Source organism: Pagrus major, chromosome 9, assembly GCF_040436345.1.
Source record: "Pagrus major chromosome 9, Pma_NU_1.0".
NCBI classification, from domain to species: domain Eukaryota; kingdom Metazoa; phylum Chordata; class Actinopteri; order Spariformes; family Sparidae; genus Pagrus; species Pagrus major.
In genome coordinates, this window is record NC_133223.1 from 5587403 (window position 1) to 5613564 (window position 26162).

Below are 26162 nucleotides of genomic sequence, written 5' to 3' on the forward strand. Positions count from 1 at the left end.
TCCAACAGTGTTATAGGAGTGCAATGCTAGACCAGTCAATTGCTTTTTCAAAATCTGGCGCCTACATTACTACATTATCATTTCTCTGGTTGTAGTTTCACAAATGTAAGGATCCGCTTCTTTCCTCTATTTTCTATCATTGTAAACTGAATATCTTTGGGTTTTGGACTGCTGATTGGACATAATAAGACATTTGAGGACATCTTGCTGGGCTTTATGAAACTGTCAAGGACATAAAATATAATATTTCCACGGGAATTCATGAACAGTTAAAATGATCTCTAGTCACAGACCTAATCACAAGCATCAGATAAATAGAGTGCCAATGCATCAGGTTTCCTCATAGTCATATCTCATACCTTCTCTGTACCTAACTGTATGTTATTTTTATTTTATTTTATTATACTTTATGTAATTCTTTTTTCGTCTGTTTACCTGTCTATTGGTTGTAATGTTTCCTCATTGCCTTTATTGTCTTATTTTTTTTTATTTTTTTTTATTTATTCATATGCACAATGATAAAAAAACAAGAATTATATTTAATAATACAAAGGCAAATAATTGTGCAGGAGAGGAAAAGAAGCCCAAAGGGCTTATATGAATTCCTCCCCCTCAATATAAAATCACTAAAACAAATTAACCAATAGAAAAAAAAAAGAAAAAAAAAGATAAAAGAGCAAAAAAGGGAAAAAGACAAAGAAAAGACACAATAAACAAACAAACAGAGAGAGAAAAATATCCATAAAATTACAAATTCATTTCGGTTATACTAGACATGAGTATTGTTTTGCCTGGATAGAAGATACCTCACCAGACTAGTCCTAAACATTTTGTAGGATGATATAAGCTTAAGAGACCTATCTAAAGAGTTCCAGAGTTGGGGGCCATTACTAAAACACTTTAAATTGTTGTTGCTGTTGCTTTCAGTGTCCATGTGATGTTTTCCTTATAAGGTAAAGTGGGCGGACCTGAATGTGACGTACGCAGGGTCAAAGGTAATTTTGTACGTCGGCGTGGTGGTTTGGCGCCAGCAATTTCGCGGGGTAACAGCACAAGGAAGAGCGCAACAGGACAAGGAAGCTGAAATATTGAACACAAAGCTGTGCTGCAGAGTTACAAACATCATAAAGTGCAGTGCGCGGCCGCTGTGTGTGTGTCATTACTGCTTCTCGCATTTCGTCCTGAACTCCGAGGTGAGCAGCCAGTGTGGTCAGCGGTGGGTGCTGTGTGTGTTGTGTCTAACAAGCACGTAAATACCTGTTCGTTAGCCCTTTTAATTAGCTTGTCGGTGGGGCTAAATGAGCCCCTTGCCGTGGACAGGTGAGCCAGGGGGTGAGGCAGTGTCACCGTGGTGTTAGTAGCCGTGGGGTCCACTGTGACTGTGAGCATGAAACTTTGCTAGCTACAGGCTCTGCATGCAGGCTGCTAACGCTGCTAACTAGTTAAAGCTACTTAACATTAGCAGGCTGCTTGCTACATCAGCGCTGTCCAACAAACTGTATTCAAATGTTTGGTCCATGAGTTGTAACACTTCTGAAGTCCTGACCTGTCGAGTGTATTCAGTAAGTTCATGGTGTTATCTACAGCAGGACACTGACGGACTTGTTTTGGTGCCTCTGGGTGTTGAGAGGAAGTTGCTAAATAGGACTGCTGGCCTCTGGTAGCATCCAGCACACACAGTGATCCCGTCAAATGATCTTAAAGAGACGGTGTTTACATTAGCAGCTCATCCTAACGTGTTTACACACGTTTGGATGGTGTTTATAACCTTTGTCCTCATTCATCCTATGTCTACAGCTCTGGATACAGTGGAGGGTGAACGCAGCTCGACATAAAGCTCACTGAGGTATGTCCTCGCATCTGTTCTCTATCCCTGCTAATATACTCATTATGCCAGAGGTGGCTATGGTGTATATCTCAGTCAGTTGAGTAAAACGGGTGAAAACCACAGAATATTTTAAGTAGACAAAATCAGGCTTGATCATCAAATATGGGCCACACACATCAGTGTTTACATCAGGCCTGCACCAGTGCATACCTACACTACACATGTGATGGCTGTGAGTTTCTGTCCCTGTAGTCCTTCTGTGAAACTTTTTAAAATATGTTTTATGGTTTAACTACAAGTGAACACAATCATATATGCATCTTTTTAAGTGTGATCAAGTTGCTTAATTTTTGTAGTCAACAGGCTGTTACGTCAAGCCTTGTGTTCAGAGTTGCTCTTCTTTTTATCATGTGAGGTGTTAATGCTTTTTATATGTCCATGCTAGTGATCTAAATCTGAAACTTTATTGAGTGACTCTTTGGTAATGTTAGCTGACCCGAGATGGCACTTTCAACACTTAGTTTCACAGTAAAGGCCTACAACTGTCTTCACATTTAAGGGGCTCTATGTAACAATTTGTAGTAATTTACATCTATTGATGATTTTTAAAGGCCATATGTGAGCAGATTGTAACTTGACATGAGACTTCCTGGGAGTGCTCCCGCAAAGCCTGCAAGACTCAGTCATAATCCCTTTTTTTCCAAAATGGCTCCTGTCCTTTCTTTTTCTAACTCTGCTTTCTATGTCTCTCTTGTTAAAAGGCCTTGAGGAGGTGAGTTATAATGATGGCGACGGCGGAGCGTCCGAGCAGCTCCAGCTTTCTCCCCCTGCTGGAGTCTCTGGAAGACAGCGCTGCTGAGCAATCGGAACAGACGGATGCCTACCTCACTATCGCCAAGTATGTTACTACTTCTAGTCGGTGACGGTGTCGCCTCTCTAGAATATGAGTTAGAAAATAATTTTTCTTTGTCCTTTTGCAGCCGACTCAGTGGAGAGGAAAGTCGACAGTTCCTCCCTGCAGTTGAAAAGCACTTTTCTCGTTTGGGTAAAGCCACCTTGGTGAGTCTTTCGCACATCTTTGATACACATAAAGCTGGAGGAACCTCTGAATCTCCCATATTTATATTGAAGCGCTTGATTTCTATGATACTTAATTCTGTCCTTGTCTCATGTTGTTTCCAGGCTCACATAACCAGTCCAAATGCAGAGCTGAGCCAAGCTGCCTTGCAAGCTTTAGGGTTTTGTGTTTACCATTCTCGCGTTGTCTCTGGACTGCCTGGTACATTAATTTACATATTCTATACATCAGAGTTTCAGATGTGAGCTGCTGTGATTCAATTCTGTGAAAATGTTACTGTTGCTGAAGGTGATTTGTCTCTTGTTATTTATCCAGAAACTTTTCTAGCAGAAATACTATCAGCACTTTGCTCCCTGGTGGTGAAGTCGACGGATAAGAACACATGCGCCAGAGCATTATGGGTCATCTCCAAACAGAGCTTTCCTCAAGATATGGTTGCCAAAAAAGTGAGCATTAGCTGAGATTTTAAGCAGAGGCACAACTGAAAATGAGGCAGTTGTAGTGCTTTTTTTGTTTTAAGGGTAAATGGTGTCATGATACTGGTGTTACTTCACTCACTCAGGTGTCGTCTATACTAGACACACTGGAGAGTGTGTGGAGCAGAGAGGACATCCAGTCTGTGGTAATGGAGCACGAGGCCTTAAATGTTGTCATCAGGTAAGAGAACAATAGGTTATTTTCATTGGTGTGGCATGATATTGTATGTCTCTTGTTAAAGGTTTAGGTAATTTTAAAACTCTCTTTGGTAATAACCTGTAGCAACGTCATGTCTTCCACAAGCTGGAAAGTTTATTTTTGTTTCTGTCTGATCATATGATCTGAAATGGTAGTTGGACAGCAGTTGCCTTTTTCCCTGAATGATGATGTTTTATCTCATAGAAGTGTACTGATTGATGTGAGTGGTGGTAGCCTTTATTTCCACCGAGGCCCATTTCTGCTTTAGAATACTGCAGTTGTGTTGGTATAATGTTTGTAAATGGTTAAAAAAATCATCAAATTTTTTTCTGGTATTTATAGAATGCTGGAGCAAGTGCCGGCCCAAATGGGTGATGGAGCGGTACGGTGGGCGAAGCTCATCATCCCGCTGGTGGTCCACTCTGCCTCCAAGGTGCGTCTACGGGCCGCAGCAGCCATGGAGTTGGGTATGCCTCTTCTCCTGGAGAAACAGGTGGAGGTGGCTGCCATCATTGAACCGATGATGTCCACAGTGAGTATCTTTGTGTGTCAGAGCCTATGTCCATAATGGTGACTCAATGGAAATGCAGTGAAAGTAAGCACTGCACCACAGGACTGGGAATATTTTGTCCCAATGTTTAAGCAGCATCAGATCTTGACTGGTTACATTTTTGATAATCATAAAGATCTATGAATATTCAAGATGCAAGATTAAAGTGCAGCACTAATTGCCAACCTTTGTTGTATTGAACACCTGCCAAAATGAAAATGAGTTGAGCAGTGCAACTAACTGCTGACATGCCTCTATTTGTCTTCCCAGAAACTGATCCCAGAGCTCCAGAAGCTTTTCATGTCCAAGAATGAAACCAATGTCCTGAAGCTGTGGCCCTTATTTGTGAAACTACTCGGGAAGGTAATTATGTCTGCATGTTCTCTCTCTGAAATATAGCTGGGTAACTGATGGCCGAACGTGTCCCATGTAGAAACACAGGCCATTGCATCACAATATCAATAATGTCTATTGAGGAATAGGAATGCTAGTGAGGTACATTAGGCAGAAAAGCATCAGGGGTTTGTCAGTCTGATAGTGTTCAGTCTGCTAAACAGATCCTTCACTCATCAAATAAAGAGAAATGTCCCATACTTCAATCTACAAAACAACGTTACAGGACCAAACAACAGTAATGTGCTAACTGGTAGTGTCATTGGCAACTTATATGAGGAAAAAATACCGCAGTTATACATGGAAAAGTGTCTGTCATCCTGTCTTTAAGGTGCTTTTTGGTTCAGTGTGAACAAACAAAGGCGGTGTAAAGGCGAGCCTTCATTGCGGCGATAATGTCGAGTCTCTCTGTGAAAAGGGCTAGTCTTTAGTAGATGCACCTTTTGGCCTCAATCACAGCACTCAGTCTTTGTGGATCGGTCTGAATCATTCTTGCACATCTGGACACTGCGATTTTACTCCATTCTTCTTTGCAATACGGCTGGAGCTCTGTCAGGTTGCATGGCGATCGGCTGTGAACAGCCTTTTTGAAATCTAGCCACAAATTCTCTATTGGATTGAGGTCTGGACTTTGACTCGGCCACGGTCTTTACACCCTTTCTGTGTAACTTTTGCTGTATGCTTCGGATCATTGTCTTGCTGGAAAATAAATCTTCTCCTAAGTTGTAGTTCTCTTGCAGACTGAATCAGGTTGTCATCCAGGATTTCCCTATATTTTGCTGCATTCATTTTACCCTCTACCTTTACAAGCATTCCAGGGCCTGCTGCTGAGCAGCATCCTCACAGCATGATGCTGCCACCACCAGGCTTCACGGTGGGGATGGTGTGTTTGTGGTGATGTGCAGTGTTTGGTGTTCACCAAACATAGTGTCTAGTCTGATGGCCAAAAAGCTCCATTTTGGTCTCATCAGACAAAAGTACCTTCTTGTAGTTGACCTTGGAGTCTCCCACATGCCTTTGGATGAACTCTAGTTGAGATTAAATGAGCTTTCTTCAACAGTGGCTTTCTCTTTGCCACTCTCCCATAAAGCTTTGACTGGTGAAGAACTAGAGCAGTTGTTGTATGCAGAGTCTCTCCCATCTGAGCTGCTGAAGCTTTTAACTTGTTTAGAGTAGTCATAGGTGTCTTGGTGGCCTCCCTCACTAGTCTCCTTCTTGCACGGTCACTCAGTTTGTGAGGACGGCCTGCTCTACACATGTGCCATATTCCTTCCATTTATTAATGATGGATTTAACTGAACTTGGGGGATGTTCAGAGACTTTGAAATGGTTTTGTATCCATCCCCCGACTTATACTTTTCAATAACCTTTTCATGGAGTTGCTTGGGCTGTTCTTTTGTCTTCATGATGTAATTGTGGCCAGGAATATAGATTAATACTGACTGGACCTTCAGACACAGGTGTCTTTTATACTACAATCACTTGAGACACATTCACTGCGCTCAGGTGATCTCCATTTCACTAATTGTGAGACTATTGGCACCAATTGGCTGGTCCTCTGTGAAATTAGGTCAGTTAATTTAAAGGGGGTGAATACTTCACCTAATGCAATCACCTATTTTACATTATATATTTTTAATTAATTCACATTACTTTGTAGAAATCTTTTTTCACTTTGCCAGTAAAGAGTTTTTTTTGTATATTTTTTTGTATGTTGACAATGATTCCATTTATAAAAGCGATGAAATGGGAAAACAATTAAGGGGGTGAATACTTTTTATAGGACTGTATATGCAGAACTTTCTACATCAGAGAATCATTATCTTAAGTTTAGACTGACTGACTGAAAGTTCTCATGGTCTGTATTTGCAAAGGACATCTTTTTCAGACGGATATAAATGTATTTCCTACAGTTGTTGCACAGAGGAGGCCCCTTCATCAACTCTCTCCTACATCTGGAGGAACTTGGTTTCCGTAGCTCCTCTCCCACCATCAAGAAGATTGCCTTCATTGCCTGGAAAAGCCTCATAGACAACTTTGCCCTCAATCCAGGTAAGCCACAGACTCTCATCCCTGTTTTTTATTTTTCCCTTGGACTAATCCAGTTTTTAAACTCTAAACTTTAGCAACGCACAGGGACCATGGCTGACTTTTGTTTTCTTCTGTCTCTCCTGAAGACATCCTGTGCAGCAGCAAACGTATGAAGCTCCTCATGCAGCCCCTCTCATCCATCAACGTCAGGACGGAAGCCCTGCTGCTCACCAAGGTGGAGGTCTGGTGGTACCTGGTGGTCCAACTCGGGCCAAACCTGTCCCCTAACTTTGATCAGGTTAGACACGACTCTTTTTCTCTCAACCACTGTAACGTCTTACTCACCTGTCCCAGCCAGTCCGTACCAGTAAAAACAAGATGTAGATGTCTATTAAGGAAAAACGTTATGGGGTGAGTGAACAGTATTTGTCTCTCTCCAGGTGTCTGTCCCTCTGCTCCAGTGCACCATTGGATCTGACTCCTCCTCAGTGCCAGGCACCCCTTCTAGAGCTGTCAGTCAAAATGGTGCTGCTACACCTGCCACACCCAAGACTGGTATGTTTATACACCCACCTCCCTCCACCCAGGCCTATCAGTCTCCTACAGTGTGTGATGCATTAGACCAGCAAACAGAGACTGAAGTTGCAGTAGAGTGAGAAAGGACATGGAGTCTGTAATTTGTAGTTTCTTTTCCTCCCGTTGCAGGCCCTGCAGGCTTCAACAGCCCAGCCAATACGTCTCGGATGAGCCTGAACTCCAGCGTCCAGATGCCCACCACCTTCCCCTCCATCCAGCTGCTGGGCCTGGAGATGTTGCTTCACTATTTTCTGGGACCAGAGGTTATCGCCTCAGCAGCAAAGAACAAACTCATCCTGAGTCTTGGTGAGTGAATGTTTTATGAAGTAAATAAATGAAGAGCATTGCAGTTGTAGTCGGGCTTATCAAACAAGGTTGCCCAAAAAAACAGACAACCAGGGCAGTAAAGTTGGACCAAAACAGTGTTTATTCTGCCTGTCCTACATTACTAATTAACAAGCAGTAAATGGGTGGGAAACATTCTGATTAGCCTTTTTCTAGATGTCTGAATCACAGTCCATATCTTAGAATTTTTGTTGGGAAGTGATGAAGAAAAAAAAAGAACAAAATTCCCCAAAATGATGTGACAACGAATGAAAATTATTTGTCACCATTTACTGCATTTTAATTATAACATGTTTCTTATGAACAAAATTGTCTTTTCTCTCCAGAGCCCTTGAACCACCCACTCCTTTCTGGTGCCTCCTCTTTCACTAAACATGCTGCTGTGCTCACCTCCAACATCAGAGATGGATTCACCAACATTGGCAAAGAAGCTCCAGGTAAACAACAGCTTTACATGACTGAGCTGATTTAAATTAATCACATTCTCTCTTCAGTCGTATAAGTGAGATTTCCTGTCTCTGAAGTCTAGATTTTATAGTTTGTAAATAGTTAAATGGGTTCCCCTCTCCACCGCCTCCAGTCAGCATTTGGCAGAATGTCTGTCATTGTTAATCGAGACAATTTTATTCTCAAGGCCTCCAGATAAACTGTAGGAGGCCATGCTGGCGTAAATGCTCAGAGGTCACAAATATGGAAACAGCTGTTGTTGACTATTTGAAGTCTTGAAGTTATTTAACAAGACCTAAGCAGTACTGACAAAATATCATGGAGCCCTAGCACTAAGGTAACCTGGTTGTTGTTGACTTTTCTGCAGTTACTTCTTAGCGGGCATTCAGAGCAAAAACAGCCCTGCATTAAATCAGTGCATGGGGCTGTGTTGGTGAGGACATTTTGTTTATGGTACCTGTGGGTCACAGAAGAACACAGCACAAAACAAAACGCATGTTCTACAGGATTTAACAAATCTGGAAAGTTACCACGGCGCAACTATTTTATCGTCTGTCATGATTATTCTGAAATAAACAGGAAATACAGTAGTTGTGCTACAAAGTAGCACCTTGCTGCATACCGACGAAAATTAATCCTGGTTCAAGGTTGTTTTTTTTCTCCAATTTCATTTGTTACACAGTGTTGGACTTAATGTGGTGTAACCTGATATAAATAAGAAACTACGTTTCTTTTAATTATTATTAATCTTTTTTTTTAATACAAGAGTTATGCCTCACAAAAGCATCAGACACTGTCTTTGTGACAGCACTGTGGAGGAATGAGAGGAAGCATTATGACTCGAGGCCACTTCTTCTTGAATCCAATGTCTTAAGTATGTTAGTCCCCATAAAACACCTGTTCATATGACTGAAAGTATGCAAGTTTGGGTTTAAAATTAAGTTTACTGATTGCTGAACAGCTGAATATAAAACATGTTTTACAGTAACAAAGTTATTTCAGTGCACATTCACACTCCTGCTTTAGCAGCTCTAACCTGCTGTCTTTAGTTCATGTAACAGTTACGGTTCCACCTGCTCTGCTCCTCCTGCAGGATCTCTGTTGGCTGTCCTATGGACCAGTCTTGTCCGTTGTGTCAACTCAACTATAGAGTCTGGTAGGTACTTGGATGTTAAGTTGTCTTGATGGCAATAAGTCTGGATTGTTTGCATGTGACAGGAAGAGCACTACTAAATAATTGCAAATGAATGTGGGGCTCATTTGTTCCATATTTTTTGAAAATAAAATCTTATCTATTCATCTCTCCAGTCCAGTCAGTAATTATGTATGTTATGTCCTTTATAAAGGGTTCATCAGATCTCCAAAGGTAGATTTAGAATCAGACTCCTCCATTAAAGCTCTCCCTGTTTACTAATTTTCTTACTCAGCATTTTGTTTGTAGAGCAGTAAACACAGAGGTGCTTTCTGTTTTTGATCCACTTGCAACATTGCTAATTTTGAAACATGCTATCATAATGTACTGTTATATTTGACAAGAGGATGGCAAAACCTTTTTTAATTTTACTTTTTTAAATAATAATAAAGACATTTGCATGGTATTGGTTTTATTGGTGTGGCGTTAATGTCCACTATCACTAATTACTTGCAAATTACAGTGATGAAATGATGGGACCAATAAAATTGGTCCTAAAGAATGACATTCCTGCTGCTTTTTATTAATAGATAACCATTTCAACTGTCATTGTGGCTGCTTCTCAACATGGTGGGCTCTTAAAGTTGTGGGTCCCGCCTCGTAGCTCCACATAGAGCACATTGATGGGTCTGGGCTCTGTCTTTTGAGAGGAGGATTAGTGAGACCTCATCCTCTCCTTCTGCCCGACTCACTCACTGTCATCAGTTTAAGTCTAAGCATTCAGAGCCTTGTGTTCTGGACTGCTGTGAAGAGAGAGAAACACTGAGGGGTCTGTCCCCAATGATGAATCTCTTCTCTTAAATTAGACACACTTCCTACTATCAAGCAAAACCTAAAAATATTTTTGAAAAGTTGTTTTTTTTTCCTCCCATGCCCCTGTTTGCATTTGACATTCTGTTTTGAGCTGAATCTCATCCTTGACTGTCAACAGGCAGTAAGAAGGACCGTCAGGGCTGTGAGGTTCTGACTCTGATGCTTCAGGCTCTGCAGAGCATTGTCACCTCTGAAGCTCTGCCTGCAGACAAAGTCCTGGTAAGACAGAGATCCAAACTATCTTTGTTTCTTCATTATGTTTTAGTTTCAGTGATTCTTAAGTGTCCTTGACCTGCAACTTTAAACTGACTGTGATTCGAATATCTTTGAAATGTATTGCTCAGCTGCAGTTTTTAGAAGACGACGTGGATAAAATGGCTGTAATCTAAATGTCTCTGCTCCATTTAACTGTTGAATCTTTGACCTCAGATTCTCTTCGAGGCCACAGTGAAAGGTATTCCCCAGAGAGTTCTTGGCTCTGCCTCCTATCAAGTGGGCAAGATGGATGTGCTTAATGTGAGTTTGACTTGGTCCACTTTTTTTAAAAGTAGTTCAGTATTCATGGGAATGCTCATAAAGAGGATTGGTTCAACTCTGTATTTCATTCCTCAGGGGACACCAGCTCTGTTCCTCATTCTTCTCCTCTACAACAGCAGCATGCTCGCAGCATACATAGAGGATGAGAGGTTGGTCTATTGTTCAATATTAATTTATTTACATAAGATGTCAGCTTAATTTGTGCTCACACCTATAGTTTACTTTGGTCTTAGTCTAGACCAAAGCAAACAAAATCCCTGGTTGCCTTTTTAGTTGAAGTCTGAGGAGGGTACACACAGACCTGTAAAAATCAAGCCTGCTATGCTGACGGTTAACACATTCATAAAACAGTTTTGTTAAATGTTCATCCTGCATGATCCCTGCTCCGGACCTGTAGGTGGAAAAAAAACTCTTTGGTCTGGTGACTGACAGCAAGTTGTGTAACTTTTAAAGTGCTCTTAATTTCAGACACTTGAGATTTTAGATATCTAAGCACACGTGACAAATAAATAAAAACTTTGGTGTTTTCAGATTTGATCTGCACAATTAATCAAAATATCATTGAAATCACAATATGGTCAAGTGCAATATCCAAATTGCAGAAGGTAAAAATGTGTGACAAACAGCTTTATAATGAAGTGCTGTCGTGCTGCAGAGACGTGCTGGCCTACAAATCTCCGGATGTAAGAAAACATGTTTGCTTGGTACAGACTCCAAAAATTGTCACACCTTCATAGTAAAATGAGTTTTTCAGTCAAAATGACAATTGTGATGTAAAAAGATCATTCCTGCTAAACATGAAAAGTATCACAAGATTTGACTGTTAAAATAATTGCAATGTTTATTTATTTATTTTTCTTTTACAATATTCTACAGCCGCAGTTCAATTATTTATCCACTACTACCACCTGGTATGACACATGGTTTGTTATTATGGTTACTAGTCCTTTTTTTAATCAGTTTTCCTATAGAATAATGAAGTGATGTTTAAAGTACCAGTTAATGTACAGTACTGATGCAGTATTTAACCTGAGTAGAGTGTTGTTCCCATGGATGTTGGTTTGGTGCCCTCTAGTAGTGCAAATGTAAGCTGCAGATATCTGTGGCCTTCAAATATGCCCTTTTTCTGGTTAAAAAAATAGTTAATAGTCTTGTGCATTGGAGCTTCTTGATTTATGAATGTAGGACATACTCTTTGTTATTGTATGTCTAATAAAAGTGTTGTTGCTTTTTTCTCTCTGCAGATTTTATCAGTGCCTTCAAACGCTGGTGAGCTGTGGTTTGTCGGGCCCCACTTCCCCTCTGGCATTTGGGGAGGCGGTGCTGGGGGCCATCGGGCGCAGTGCTCCTTCTCTGCAGAACAAGGAGCAACTGTTGAGGATGTGGAGTGTGGTGGTCAGCCCGCTTACAGACACCATTACACAGGTAGGCAGCAGGGAATCAGTGGCATCACTCATGGAACTGAAAATGATGACCAATGTTGTTGTTGTTGTTGTTTAATGGCCATGTTTATGTCAGCATATAGTAGAGGTTGACCAATTAATCGGCGCCGATAGGAGCTTTTACAAACTATTGTTATCGCCTGAACTTGGCTCAGATGGCTGCGCAGCCTCCACCGATCGTGGGGGAGTACTTCACCATTTTGCATGGAGGATATGCTGAGTCAGTCATCATCATTTGAGGGCCACTTCTGCTGAAAATATCTAAATCCTCTTAAACTCCTTCTTAATCTAAAGTAAACAAATTTACACAGACGGGTAACTGCTGTATGTTAATGTAGATATGCAGCAGCCATACATGCGTGTTCAATGTGACTAAGAAAGACGGTACATCAGAGATAATTTTTTTCATAAAATAATTCTCCACTCTCTGAAATACCTTTCATGCATTACTCTGGCGATAGGGTTAGGAATTATGGGCTACCGTTAAATTTTTGCGGTCCCGGGGTAACGTTTAACGTTGGAACAGCTGATTTCACCAGAGGCTGACAAGTGTGGCTTTCAAGTCATATCTAGTCTCGCAGCGCCAGACCTCTCTCATCTGACCCTTGTATTGACCTGCAGTCTAGGTTAATGGTATCAACAGTAACCCCAAGAGCAGAATGCTGTCTGTTTGCTGTTTAAGCTGATTTCTGGTACCTGATTTTCATAACCATAATTTATCTTTGTGCTGACCAAAATAGATTGAAGTGATAAATAATCTCAAACTTTAAACTGTAAATCTGTTACTAGATAATACACCTTCCATGATGAAAAGGAGAAATGAGATGTAAAGAAGAAATTCTAAGTTTTTAAGGCAGAAATGACATTACACTCAGAATAAACACAAGATCACTCAACATTAAGCTTTGGTCATAGAGGAAGTGACTTACTGCAGAGGAATATTGTTAAGTGAGCGTGCCAACAGAGCACTCAATGAATTCAATCTCACATGAGTAACACTTTCAATCATGTCTTTTTTTTACAGTCTAATGAAGTCAACCAAGGTGACGCTCTGGAGCACAACTTTAGTGCCATGCACTCTGCCTTGTTGTTTCCAATTACACAGCTACTACCTGGCACAGCACTACAGCAGGTCTGTTTATCTTAAGATTGTATTTCACCTACAAGATGATTGTATTGTATACATGAAGTGGCCAGACTGGTCTGAAATCCTGTTTTCACTTTGACCAAAGGGAATGGCCTGATTGTGATCCTTGTATTTTATTCAGGCGACCCAGAAGTCAATGTTGTCCACATGGTCCAAGTTGTACAAAGTGTTTGCTCGCTGCTCCGCCCTGGTGGTCACAGCTGAGGAGAACATCTGCTGCGAGGAGTTCTGTGCAAAGATGACAGCTGCAACAGACAGAGATGCCCTAATGGTGAGTAGAGGAGAGGAAAACTGCCATCATGGTGAAGCACCACTGACCATGTGTAAAATCTAAACAAAGATTTATTTTCCACTACGGGTAAAACATAAAGTAACCTGAAAAAAACTAAAATAATTGTTGTAGAGATAGATTGGTCTTACAATTTTTATCTTCATTTTGTTCAGAATTACTTTTAAACTTTAAATGAGTCATCCTCGCATTAAGGGGTTTTCAAAATAATAGTTTGGAAGTTATGATGGTTGCTAATGTATTAAATCTGCACACTAGCAGGCCACACAACTTTCAAAACCTAACATGGTGAAATGATTTGTTATATTTGTTTTGAAATCCCTGGTTTGACACATTGATGCCGTCTGATCCTCCAGGTTCCCTCAACATTAAATGCTGTTGCCAGTATCCTCCAAGTCATGGTGGAGTGTGTGGACTTCTCGCCGTACACTCCTCAGTTTCAGCAAAAGTTGAAGTGTAAGAGAACTTAAGCTAGCATTATGTCGGTCTGAACACTAAGATTAAATGGAGAATTCACTTTTCAACTGTTGCTTCTTCTAGCTCCTCACACTCCAGTAAACTGGATGAAAAAGAGAAATAAGGTCCTGGGGAATCTGTCCACCTTCCAGTCCCTGCTGGTGCAGTGTCTAGAGGTTTATCTGGAGGGCCCCGAGGCTTCCCCTGAAGCCACAGGATTGGCCCTGGTCTCCATCCTGTCTGCTCTCTTCACCAACCTCGCTCTTCCCAACACTATCCAAGAAGCCCTGACTTCTCTGATTCAACCTCTCACACTCCTCTGCAAACAAGTGGGCAGTGAACCACCCATATTCCCCCCACATCTTCTGGGAAAGGTGGATTCTTTGTCAGACACACTGTTTGGTATTTTCTCTCCTTTTTTGGCATTTTAAGCATTAACTGTCTGCCTTTTCCCTTTCTGCCTTCAGTTGGAGAAGCTTTACAGTGATGTTCTCGGCTGCCTGCAGACCCGATCTACTCTGGCGTATGATGGTGAACTCCTGGTTCTGCTTTCTCCTCTGCTTTGTGTGTTGTTTCCTCACAAGAACAAACAGCTCCGCAACTCGGTCACCCAGTTCTGGAACTCCACCTTTGCCAACTCAACCAACCTCACTTACCCCGATGAGATCAGGTGAAAATCTCCAGGTCATATAATTTAAGGGACACATTTTGAGCAATTACGTTGCACCAGTTACTGTTTCATTGCAGTGGTAGAGGATGAAATGGAGAGAATGTTATTTAAAGTTAGTTGTCCCTTTTTTCTGCATCTGGGGATATGTGTATCGATAAATTCATGATCATAACATATCGCTACAATGGGAAATGTTTTAGGTCCAGTCAGGTGGGCTTACAGCATCTGATCGATGTTGTCATTATTTTTCCTCAGACCAATTTTGAGCCAAGTGAAGCAGAAGACCCCAATCATTCTTCCTTGCTTTGAGCTCGTCAGTGTTCCTGATGAGCTCAGTGGACAGTATTCAGTGAGTTACAACTAACACTGCTTTTACCTTTTACCTTACCGTGCTTTGATTTTAGCTACATACACCGCTCTCTCTCTGTTCTCATTGTTATTATTTGTGACTGGTCTTTGTCTTTTTCAGAGTGAGAGTTCCCAGTTGGAGACCAAGCTTAGTGGGATGCCAGTTTCATCTGTGGGGAAGAGGAACTCACTGCTGGGAAAGTCTGCTGAGCTGAAGGACACAAGCGCCACAAAGACCTCCAAGCCAGTTTCTGTAAGTTTAGACTCAGACCAGACATGTTTCATAAAGGATGTGTCATGTTGCTTGAACTTAATATCTGTCTGGATGGCGTCAGGCAGGATGATGTTTGAAAACTTAAACCTCAGGATATGACTACATCTAACATGAATCACTGGAAGGTCCCATACAAGGTGTGGTTGTTGAACAAGGACATGCTGAGGCTCTCACAGGAGTGGGGGGCAACAGGCCTTTGTCCTAAAGTTATATCTTGTACATCCACAATACAGATGTGTAGAAGACTTGAATCTGTGGTGGTGAAATTACCTTCATGTCTATGTAAGTCAACATAAATGTTTAGAGAGATGTGTTGATTTGATCATCTTGTCCATATATGTATTTAGATGATTTTTATCTTGTTTTGATTGGGTGTTCCAGCCTGCTGCTCTATGATTAAATGTGCTGCTTATTATATCATTTGTTTAGGAGCTGCAACTATTAAATAATTAGTTATCAACTATTAAATTAAAGCTGGGGTTGTTAAGCTTGTAGAGACTACCAAGAGGAAAACAAAATTTGTCAAAGTATCCAACTGCGAAATCCCACTCCCTCCCTTCAGTTCCCCCTACAGAGCCACTCCTCTGACTCAAATGAATGGACACCGTTTGACTACATCGACACCATCTGCCCCATAGCTCTCGCTGGCCAGCAGGGAGATGTTAGTCGGCTAGTTTGATGCGTTCAACAAGGTCTCTTAGCTTTACGTACCTCCGTCTAAAAAGGCTAACTGACGCGACAGTTACGCCTTGCTGCGGTCGGTGTGTGCTTGCCATCTTTAGCTACTGAGAGAATCTGTTGCTGCCTCACACTTGGTTTTTGGCTCGGACTGTGTACTGTGAGCGCATGGCATTGTTATCATCGCTAACCATGTCCAACAACATCATATCGTACTGACATTTAAGAAAACACCTCACATTATCATAACAAACGTAAACAACGATCATGGCTATTGTTAACAATCACTGCTATACTGCTAGCATGTTATTTTTTGGTAGGTTACCACTTTATTATTCGATTACAAAGACAAACTGATCAGCCATATATTAAGGGCAGATATATATTTTACATGCACACTGAAATTCAAAATCTAAGATTTTGGGGGTCATTGTTTTTCCAGTTGCTTTACCAGCTGTTTCATGACAGCGTGATGAAACGCCTTTTTTAGAACAGACTGCTTCAAAAGATGTTTATCTTCTTTATGTAATGTTTACGTAAGCTGGGAAACCTCCCATTTTGCAATAAGAGAACACATTGTGTGACCACGCAAGGATGAGGTTACAGCTCCTATGTTGTACTCAGACTTTTCCTTTGGGTTTGGTTTGCTCAAGCCATCATTGCTCAACTGATTTCCATTGTGTTCCCTTCATCAGACAAAGCTAGACTTTGGCTCTCCCAAGCCTCCTCGCAGAGAGGTTTTGGAGGAAGAGGCCTCCATCGACTTTGTCTTCATTCCTCCTGAGACGAAGGAGCGAGTCCTGACGGAGCACCAGAAGGAAGTTAAAAGGACTAAAAGGTCAGATTTGTTTGTTCATCTGTTTGCAAAAATACATTTTATATAAATCCACGTTGTTAGTCTAAAGAGCTAATGTTTTCTATGACACAGGGTTGACATCCCTGCCATGTACAACAACCTTGATGCTTCTCTGGATACAACGGTTTTCAGCCAGTACACACAGAGCCAAGAAGAGTCTTTGTAAGTGTTGAGCATCTGCTACCAGAATCAGGATACATCTCTGCGCTCTAATAAAAAAATGGCATTCACATAATAAACCTTTTTTTTTTTTCCCACAGAGACAAACTGCCGGCTGAACAAGCTGACAACGTTAGTAAAGAGGCTCCTGGCAAGGTAATGAAATACACATTCCCAGCAGGGGGGCAAAACGAAAAATCCACCCTGCCAGGAAAGACACCACTGAGGACTTGTTTGTCCTTTTTTCATTCTGCCAAAACACGTATAAATAAAACAAAAGCTCCTTTTACATTGTTACTTGCAGAGCTTTAAAGCCAACACAGCCCACATGTTCTTTCAGACTAACAGTAACGGGAGTTTCAGTGTTAATTGATTAAACTGTGAGATCTCTGGGTTAAAAAGTGTTGCAACAGAAATAATTAGAAGCGTTAATCAAAGCAGTGGCAGAATTGTGCTGTTTCTCAGACATTTTTCAGTACAATCGGACTACCTAAGCTGTGGCCTTACACCAGTCTGCACACTTTAAAAGACTTTTCCAGGTAAAGGTGTGCCTTCATTGACATAAAAAAATAAGCTTAATTGTAGACTTGCTTCATAATAGTAATAGTAATTTACATGAAACTTAGCAAAATCCATAAAAGATACCCCCTGAAACGGCAAAACACTTTTTCAGAAAGCAAAAATCGGATCATCCATCTATCAATTTCTGGTGCTTGTTGTGGTTCAGGTTGGGGTGGCAGCAGGCAAACCAGGGTAGCCAAGATGTCTTCCCACCCCAACAATACACTCCTACTCTACTAGCATCAGCACATTACAGTTAAAGTGTAAGAGAGGCCATACCATAGTATATTGCAGTATCAATTATTTGTCCCACCCTATGTTTGACACGGTCATACCAGTTTCCGTTGATGAGCATATGCTTGTTTGTTGGAGCGCTGAAACACTTACAGTAGTACCCATACATGAGGATTTGAATGGCATTTGAGACAAAGAAAATACAAATCAACTCTTTGTCACTATAGCTAAAATGTCTGAAGAATACACCAACACACTCAGATTTCTAGATTTACTTGTATAGTTTAGGCACCAAACTTGCATTTTCTACATATTCATACTCGTAAAACATCTGTGTTAGTCCGGATTTAATATTTCTATTTTTATATATATATCTTTGCAGCAGATACAGTTACTTGAATTTGCTTTCTTTCAGGTTCCTCAGGAGACTGTGGAAAAAGAGGAAGACACTGAAATTCTAACAAAAGAGACTCAGGACTATGCCAGCCCCAAAGCAGAAGAGAACATGACAGAAAACCATGAGCAGGAAGAGATGATCCCTGAATCAGCAGATGTTTCTATGGAGGATGATGCCAAGAATGATGATAGAGCAGAAGACTTGGACATGGAGTCCAAAGAAGACACAAGTCCTAACATCTCTGGCACCTCAGACTTGGTCTCAGGGACTCCCCAGAAACCCAACAGTCGCCGTCAGTCCTTTATAACTCTGGAAAAGTATGCTGAGGGAAAGCCTGCCAGCCCCAGCAGTGGGTCCACATTCACAGGTCCCCTCATAAAGACCTCCAACAGCCAAGAACGCTCTAAAACCAACAAGACATCGACCTCTTCGGCTTCTCAGACATCCACTGGTCCAAACTCTCAGGATTCCCAGTCCACTCCGACAGGAAAAGTGAACTCACAGTGTCCTGTGAAAGATGCCCCTGAGTCCCCTCAAAGGCCCAAAGACTCTGTGACGAAATGTGAGCCAGTAAGGTTGACTGAGAGAATGCCCAGTGACACAACAGAGGATGAAGATGTTATTCCAGACACCCAGGCTGAACTGGAGAGAAAGGAAAGTACAAAGATGCCTTCCACATTAGATAATCTGGAACCATCAAGCCAGGATGAGGAATCTGAACAGACTTTGGATGACTCTCAATCCTCTGTGACCCAAATTTCTCCAAGTGAACCCCGACGTTCTGGACGCTGCAGAGTCAGACCTCTGCTGCCTGGAGAGGACCCTAAGGAACGAGAAGAGAAAAACGTGCCGTTTAAAAGGAGACGTTCTGGAGAGGAGCCTAAAAGTGATTCTCCAATCTCAGTGCAAAGTAGACGAAGCACAAGAAGTCAGCAGGCTACTGAGGAGGACAGTGGCAGGGACAGATTACGAACCAGGGCTCAGAGGGACAAGAGTGAGTCAAGCCAAACCGACTCTCAAGGTAGAGCTCACAAGAGGATCAAATTGTACAGCAATTCACAGGAGTTTCTTGATAAACCTGAACCCAAAAGGAGAAGCGCCAGAGGGCAAGAGTCCAGCCAAACTGACTTGCTGTCAGGCTCACAGGCTGATTCCGAAAGCCAGTCACAGAGTAGGCACAGACGGCGGAGTAAATCATCATTGGATTCCAAGGAGGAGGTTGGAATGAAGAAAAAGATTTTGCTTGACAAGGGAGAGTCCAGCCAAACCACCACACATGAGCTCGATCTTGTAGAACAGAACGAAAAGGACGATAAACGAAAGAGAGATTCTCAAGTGATCACTCTTTCACCTCAAAGTGGTGGCAAATCCCAAGAGGTTGAGCTTGTAGAACTGAAAGAAAAGGATAAGCCAAAGAAAGATTCACAAATGATCACTCAATCTAGTGGCAAATCCAAAGAGTTTGAGGTTGTAGAACAGACTGACAAGGAAGATAATAAGCCAGAGAAACATTCACAAATGATCACTCCAACCCCTCAATCTAGTGGCAAATCCCAAGAGTTTGATCTTATAGAACAGAACGAAAAGGAAGATAAGCCAGAAAAAGACTCTCAAATGATAACCGAGTCTGAGCTTGTAGAAGAGACCAAAAAGGATGATGAGATGAAGAAAGATTCTCAAATGGTTGCTTCTCCTCTCCAAACCAGTGGCCAGTCCCAAGAGTTTGAGCTTATAGAAAAGGCAGACAAGGCAGACAAGCAGGACGATTCTCAGATAATCACTTCTTCTCCAAGTAATGAGTCCCAAGATAGAACAAGCCCAACAAACAAGTTAGTGACTGAATCAGAGCTCAAAGATGAACACAAGATCAGTGCAGGTACAAATGACAACCTTAGTCAAGAGGGCCCTCAAGTGATTACACCATCTGATAGCCAGTCTCTGCGTAGATCCAGAAGAAGCAAGGCATCATCTGAGGCAGCAGAGTCTGAAGACAAGAATGAAACTAAGGGCTCATTAGGAAGGGAGACCAGGTCCAATTCCCAGGCAGCATTGTCAGCTGTCAGTCATGCAGAGGCCACAGTTGGAGGTAGGACCAGAAGGAGCAAGGTCCAAGAGGATCAGTCAAAATCAAGTCCATGCTCAACCCCGGAGAGTTCTCAGTCACTAGATATTGTAGGATCAACAGAGTCCTCCCAAGGCAGGGGCAGATACGCAAGACGAAAATCTTCTCAAGTATTAGTAGCCAATGTAGGATCCTCAGACTCTGAATCCTCAGAGGCTAGAGAAAATTCCCTTATGCCGAAAAAGAGAGGGAGAAAACCTCGGGCGTCTCTTCAAAGTCCTCTCACCCTGGAAATTAAAGACAAAATTATTAGTGATATGGTAAAGAATGATAGTGACACTTCTCCAAAAGCAGTTACTCAAAGCAAAGAAGCTAAAAATGCAGCTGATTTAGAGGAACCAGATTTACAGAGTTCTGAATCACTCGAGGTGACTCACAAAATTGAGGAGCAAAGTAACAACGAATCTCCAGTAGAAGCTGATGCTGTTGTAGAGAAACCTGACACTGAAAACACAATGAAGAGCAAATCGCTCAGTGTTTCACCTCGCAAGGATAATACTGATAATACCTCTTTACAAGAAAGTGACACTGGGGACTTAAAATCTGCTGAAATGCTTGAATCAGTTGAGATCAGTACTGAACAGAGTCAGGAGAAGTTGCCCTCTGACACATCTGTGTCATCTGCTGTGGACACGCTGTCGGTACCTGAGACAACAGGGATGCTTCTGGCCTCAGAGTCGTCAGAGGAGAAAACTGAAAAAGTATCGGAGCCTGCTGCCAGTATTACTGAAAAACAGACTGATGATTCAGAATCAAACCACCTAGAACAACCAGTTGTTCCAGCGGAGGAGCTGACTGAAGACACTCACAATTCCTCTTTTGGACAAAACCAGATGGAGTGTCCAAATGTCACAGATGAGGAACAAGCTGCCTCTATTAAAGAAGGCAATTCACCAGACCAGCTCACAGAGGCAAGTGCTGGTGATGACATCACACCTCTACAGGAGGGCAATGAAGATGGCAAAGCCCAGGCGATGGAATGTCAGGATGAAGAGGAAACTCAGACCACCAACACTGAGAACGATGTTGCAAATTTGGATTCTGCTCTGCCTGATGTTTGTAATACTTCAGTGTCATCAGGGTCACCAAGCAAAGATGCTTTCCAGGGTTCTCCAGTGAAGCAGAAGGACCTGGAGGCTGTAACGGGGTCAGATGTTGGCCAAAGCCCCAGCAGCAGCAGGACCAGAGGAACCTGGTCTCCTTCGGCCTCCCCATCAACCAGTATTCTTAAAAAGGGCCAGAAGAGACCACTAGAGGATGAGACTCCCTCACCTCTTATCAAAGTAGGTGACAAACCTGTGAAATATAATGCAAAACAAAATGCAAATATACACACACAACAAAAATCTGAACTTGTATTTGTTTGTACTGTAGGTAAAAGTCACTCTATTTTCTCCTTCTAACTTGCAGTCCAGGCGTGTGTCTTTTGCAAATCCAATCCAACATCAGGAAGTGGCGGATGACATTGATCGTCGCAGCCCTGCTATCAGAACCAGCTCCCCCAGAAGGTCCAAAATTAGCAATATCCCACAGCCTAAGGTAAGAATGTGACCAGCATTGTTCTGATCCAAATGAACAAATGTTTCTTCAGGTTATCTTGTTTGATCTAACATGACGCCCTTCTGCTACCTATTCTAGTATGTCACTACTCCAACAAAGGGCTTGCTGATCCTCAGTCCCAGAAATCTACATAGTCCAGGTTACAAGAGCTCCAAGAAATGCCTGGTAAGCACACAAATGAGAAATCTGCATTCATTACTTTCACCATTAGCTTTGGACATAAGAAATGAAACAAGCTGACAAACACAGCTCAGGCTAACATGTTAGCAAAAAACACATGAAGCAGACACAGAGAAACATTAACATTTATTTGTGTGTCTGTCCACAAGTCAAATATTTACTCCTGATTTGCCTTCCAGCTACTTCTGAGGGGTATGGGGGCGTCACGATTTTGAATCGAAGTTGAAAATTGATCGAAATTAGTTTTCAAATTCGATCACTGAATTCAACTGCAATATAGACGAAGATGTTTCAGAGGTTTTTTTTCTTGATTTCTTTAAGAAGAGGGTTTGCCCGGGACAGACTTTAGAAACCTAAATGCGTTACAAACTGAATTTCAATCTTTTGTTGTTTAGGGTTGTATTTTTTGGACAGGAATCTTTATTTTTGGTGAATATTATTTGTTATTTATTATTTTGTTTAACGTGCAAAAAGCCACCAGGATAAAGTCAAGCTGTTGTTGTAAATTCTGCTTTTCAAAGATTGAAAAAGATTGCTGCTCGATGTTTGACCTTCTTTAGCTGCGTGAATGGTAATTTTCTGGGCTGCTCTGGCTTAATTAGCTTTTTGGTTTTTTTAGCAATGCAAGCGAGTGGCTGTAGGGATGGCAGTGTCAGTCAGTCCGCCACTTTGGACCAGATTAAAATATTTCAATAACATTGGGTGGGTGGCCATGACATTTTGTACAGTAATTTATTCACCTCTTCACATATACACTTGTGCTCCTCAAGTCAGACTTTGATGTGTAAAGTTTGTGCATTTCCCCTTGTTAATGTTAAGTAAACATAATGAGTGTGTGGCTAAAAAAACCTTCATAGAGCTGCAGAGTTGGAGGATAATTCTCTGTGCTCGTCATTGCAAGCATCACCCTCTGCAGCCCACACTAAAACAAGTAAGCACTGAAGGCTATTTATTCTAATTGTAGCTGCGACCCTTATTTCCAGATTTCTGAAATGAGCCAAGAGCCGCGGCCTGTATCCAGAGACTGTATCTACCCTGCCCTGGTTGGCTGCTCTACACCTGTAGAAGCTGTGCTGCCTCAGATATCCTCCAACATGTGGTGAGTACAGTATAAGGTTAATGAAAGGACAGATGTTTCATATTTGTTCAAATATTTTTCATTTTTAAGTATGTTAATTCTGAAAAATTCTCCCCACAGGTCTCGTGGTTTTGGGCAGCTTGTTCGAGCCAGAAACATCAAAACAGTGGGTGACCTCAGTGCTCTTACTCCCACTGAAATCAAGACTCTGCCAATTCGCTCCCCAAAGATCTCCAATGTCAAAAAGGCACTTAAAATCTATGAACAGCAGGTATGCCAGGGGAGAGAGGGCTGCAAGTGGATTGAGACCACACAGCACAAACACAAATGATGTCAGTTTAACACAAATATATAATGATGAGATTCTTTTTTTTATTTGACATCTGAACATTTCTCCTCTAGCGTAAAGGACGAGGTGGTGATGAGTTGAAGAGTTTTGATGAAACGGAGATGTTGACCTCTGAACTGGAGGAGACCAGTGCTCCTCAAAACCAGGATGAGGAGGATAAGACCTCAGCTGAGACTCTAGGTGTGTAAACTCTTCATGTAACAAAGCTCTCTCAGGCAGTTTTTTTCTCCCCCCAAAGTTGAGAGAGTCCACTGTATTTAGTGCTACAGGGATTATATACTGTGGCATTTCTTATTGCAAAGTTTGTTTGAAAATTTTTAATTCTTCCATGAATTTGTTTTAGACTAAAGAAATATTTTGACATTGTGGGAAGTACATTTACTTTCTTTCTTGCAGCAAGTTTGATGAGAACATCAAACAATCCAAACTCTGTATGATTCTACAGCCAGGAGCCAGTTAGTTTAACATAGGCCAGGATCACACTACAGGAGTACCTGGCAGATTTAACCCAGATTCACCCCTCCCAACAATCGCAGGAGAAATCTGGTCCTGGAGCTTGGTTTGTCCAGAAGGTCAGCCCACGTTATTAAGTGATGTAAAGCGGGGACAGATCCAGTCTTAAACCCCCTGAACTGCTCCAGACTCATCGTCCCCGATGAATATCAAGATTGTCATTATGTCAGTACTTTTAACAATAGCCAATGAGAAATATCTCGCAGCAGCTGACGGTGTTGCCAAGCAACATTAAAAAACCTTAGCCCTTCAAGATAATGTTAGCTAGCATACTACTGTTGACAGATATTTAAACTTACAGTTTGAATGGGCAGAATAGATGGCCCGGAAAAAAAGTAAGAAGAAAAACCAGGTCTGGATGAAAAAATGTTTGGGGAGAGTTCTAATATTACTACAGCAAGTTGTTGAGCCACTGTCTCCATTTATTTACATTTGCCTACCTGAGCTGTTGTATCGCTCCCTCAACACAATAATATCCTGTGGTGTGCGATGCGCAGTTTTTTTTTCAAATCTTGTAGTGTGAGCATGTTTTGGATTAGAGTTCATCTAGTGCAACCTGATTTTCAGTTGGGTTGGAGTTTGAAACTCCTGTAGTGTTGAGCCCAGCCTCAGTATAAAGGCTGGAAACACAGGGAAATGGTTAGCCTTGCTCAGTTAGGTTAAATAATCTGCCTGCTTCTGAACTTCACCAATTATCATGTTATATCTCATTTATTTAATGTGTAAAAAAACATAAAATTGTAGTTTTACAGTGGGTTACATGCAGGACTGTTTCTTAGCTAAAAATCTAAAGTTACGACTTTCCAGCTGTTTTCCTGGCTACTGGTCAAAGCCAAGAAATAGATGACTCATGTTTTTGTACAGACTAAACAAATCAGACATGTGTTAATGAGTGAGCTTTAGAGTTGCTTGTAGGTAGGTTGTGACCTTTGGATGGAGACAAGCTAGCTACTGATTCCTTTTTTCTGGTACTGAAGCTAACCATCCCTTGCTTCATATTTACTACATCAACATAAAAGATACAAATCCTGTTGTCAAGCTCTCCACGAATAACTGTTTCTCAAAATCACAAACTATTCCTTAAGTATCTAAATGTCCTCTTTCTATTTGCAGCAACAGAGCTGGTTGATGAGCCTGTTCCTGCAGACTCGACGCCAGAGCGAGACGGCTCAGAGAATCAGACCGCTGACACAATTGCCAAAGAGCAGAGACCTGAAGGGCTGCTGTCAGAGGTGGAGGCCCTGACCCGCAGGATGACGCCATTAGAACTCAGTTACTGTGCACCGGAGCAGCTCGTACAGATGCACGATCAGTTAGGAGGCATGATGAGGCGTGTGGTGGTCGAGCTGCAGACACGTCTGTGCCATACAGATGACAAACCCTGAAGAGACTTCTGCCGGATCAGACAGCTGGACAGGCGCTGACAGGCACATACAGAGACAGAGCTATTCAGGTGGAATCTGGATCAAAGGATACCTACATTTTCTTTTACCCACCCAAGCGTTGTGTAGATACAAGTATAAAATGAACAGACTTTTACAAAGGAGGATTTTATGGTTTTAACTGAGAATGCCTTGTCTGTGTCCCACCTTTGATCTTTGTTTACTCAGTGTTTTATATTAACTGTTAGCAGCACTTTTATTTTTCCATTTCTAGCTTGAGCTGTTGGGTAGTTTATACAATTTTAACACTCAAAGGGAAGCACAGTTAACACTTTGTAAGCTGTGCCAAAAGAAGAAAATTATTTTTAATAGTTGTAACCTTGACATGGATGAATTTTTTCCTTCCATCCTCTGTAGACTTTGTATCAAGGACAGATGTTAGATTACAAATGTATGTTGAAGAAAAAAATGTTTTTCTCAACATGCGTTTGACACCCACCAGTTTTGTAAATATGCTTTCTCTCATGTCACTACTTCCCTCCATGTGCCTGTTTTTAGGCTGTTTACAATTCAACTCATCAGTTCGTTTGTATATTTTATAGTTTTTCCTGCTTTGTAAACCTGCTCTCCTTTCATTTTAATGTCTTATTGTGATTTTAAAGTCATGAAGCATATTGTAGTTGATGGTAGACATTCTGCACTTCTCTTTCTCATTTTAAATACTTCAATAAATGATGGAACTGAACACCTATACGCAATTACATTTGTACGTTTTTGTTTGTACCTAAGTGATGTAAGTAAGTTAGATATTTACACATAAGGAGGCGTCAGTGAGAGAAATCACTCTGATTGGCTGTTGGGCTGACCACTACCATATTTGTGAGAGAGGTGTCTAAAAATGCTGCTTAATCATAACAGTTTGTAAATCCAGTCCTGACTCTTCTGTTTCTCTTCAAGTAGGCATAGAACATACAAGCAGGGCACAGGCAACGTGAGGCGATG

The 26162-nt window shown here is 41.6% G+C and overlaps 1 protein-coding gene across 1 annotated transcript; it reads left to right on the forward strand.

Moving 5' to 3' along the window:
* Nucleotides 1–1013: 1013 nt before the first annotated feature.
* On the forward strand, nt 1014–25918 carry rif1 (replication timing regulatory factor 1). Its single transcript, XM_073473474.1, has 36 exons — nt 1014–1193; nt 1798–1846; nt 2590–2726; nt 2809–2887; nt 3011–3107; nt 3222–3352; nt 3469–3563; nt 3924–4113; nt 4402–4494; nt 6438–6576; nt 6702–6853; nt 6996–7110; nt 7261–7437; nt 7803–7913; nt 9017–9079; nt 10047–10147; nt 10358–10444; nt 10541–10614; nt 11710–11890; nt 12932–13039; nt 13176–13325; nt 13700–13799; nt 13884–14173; nt 14267–14469; nt 14725–14818; nt 14939–15070; nt 16465–16607; nt 16698–16787; nt 16886–16940; nt 17995–21381; nt 21509–21637; nt 21737–21823; nt 22822–22937; nt 23037–23187; nt 23319–23445; nt 24892–25918. Exons 3-36 carry the CDS (start codon nt 2611–2613, stop codon nt 25161–25163), a joined length of 7635 nt encoding a protein of 2544 aa, XP_073329575.1. The 5' UTR covers nt 1014–1193; nt 1798–1846; nt 2590–2610; the 3' UTR covers nt 25164–25918.
* The last annotated feature ends 244 nt before the right edge of the window (nt 25919–26162 follow it).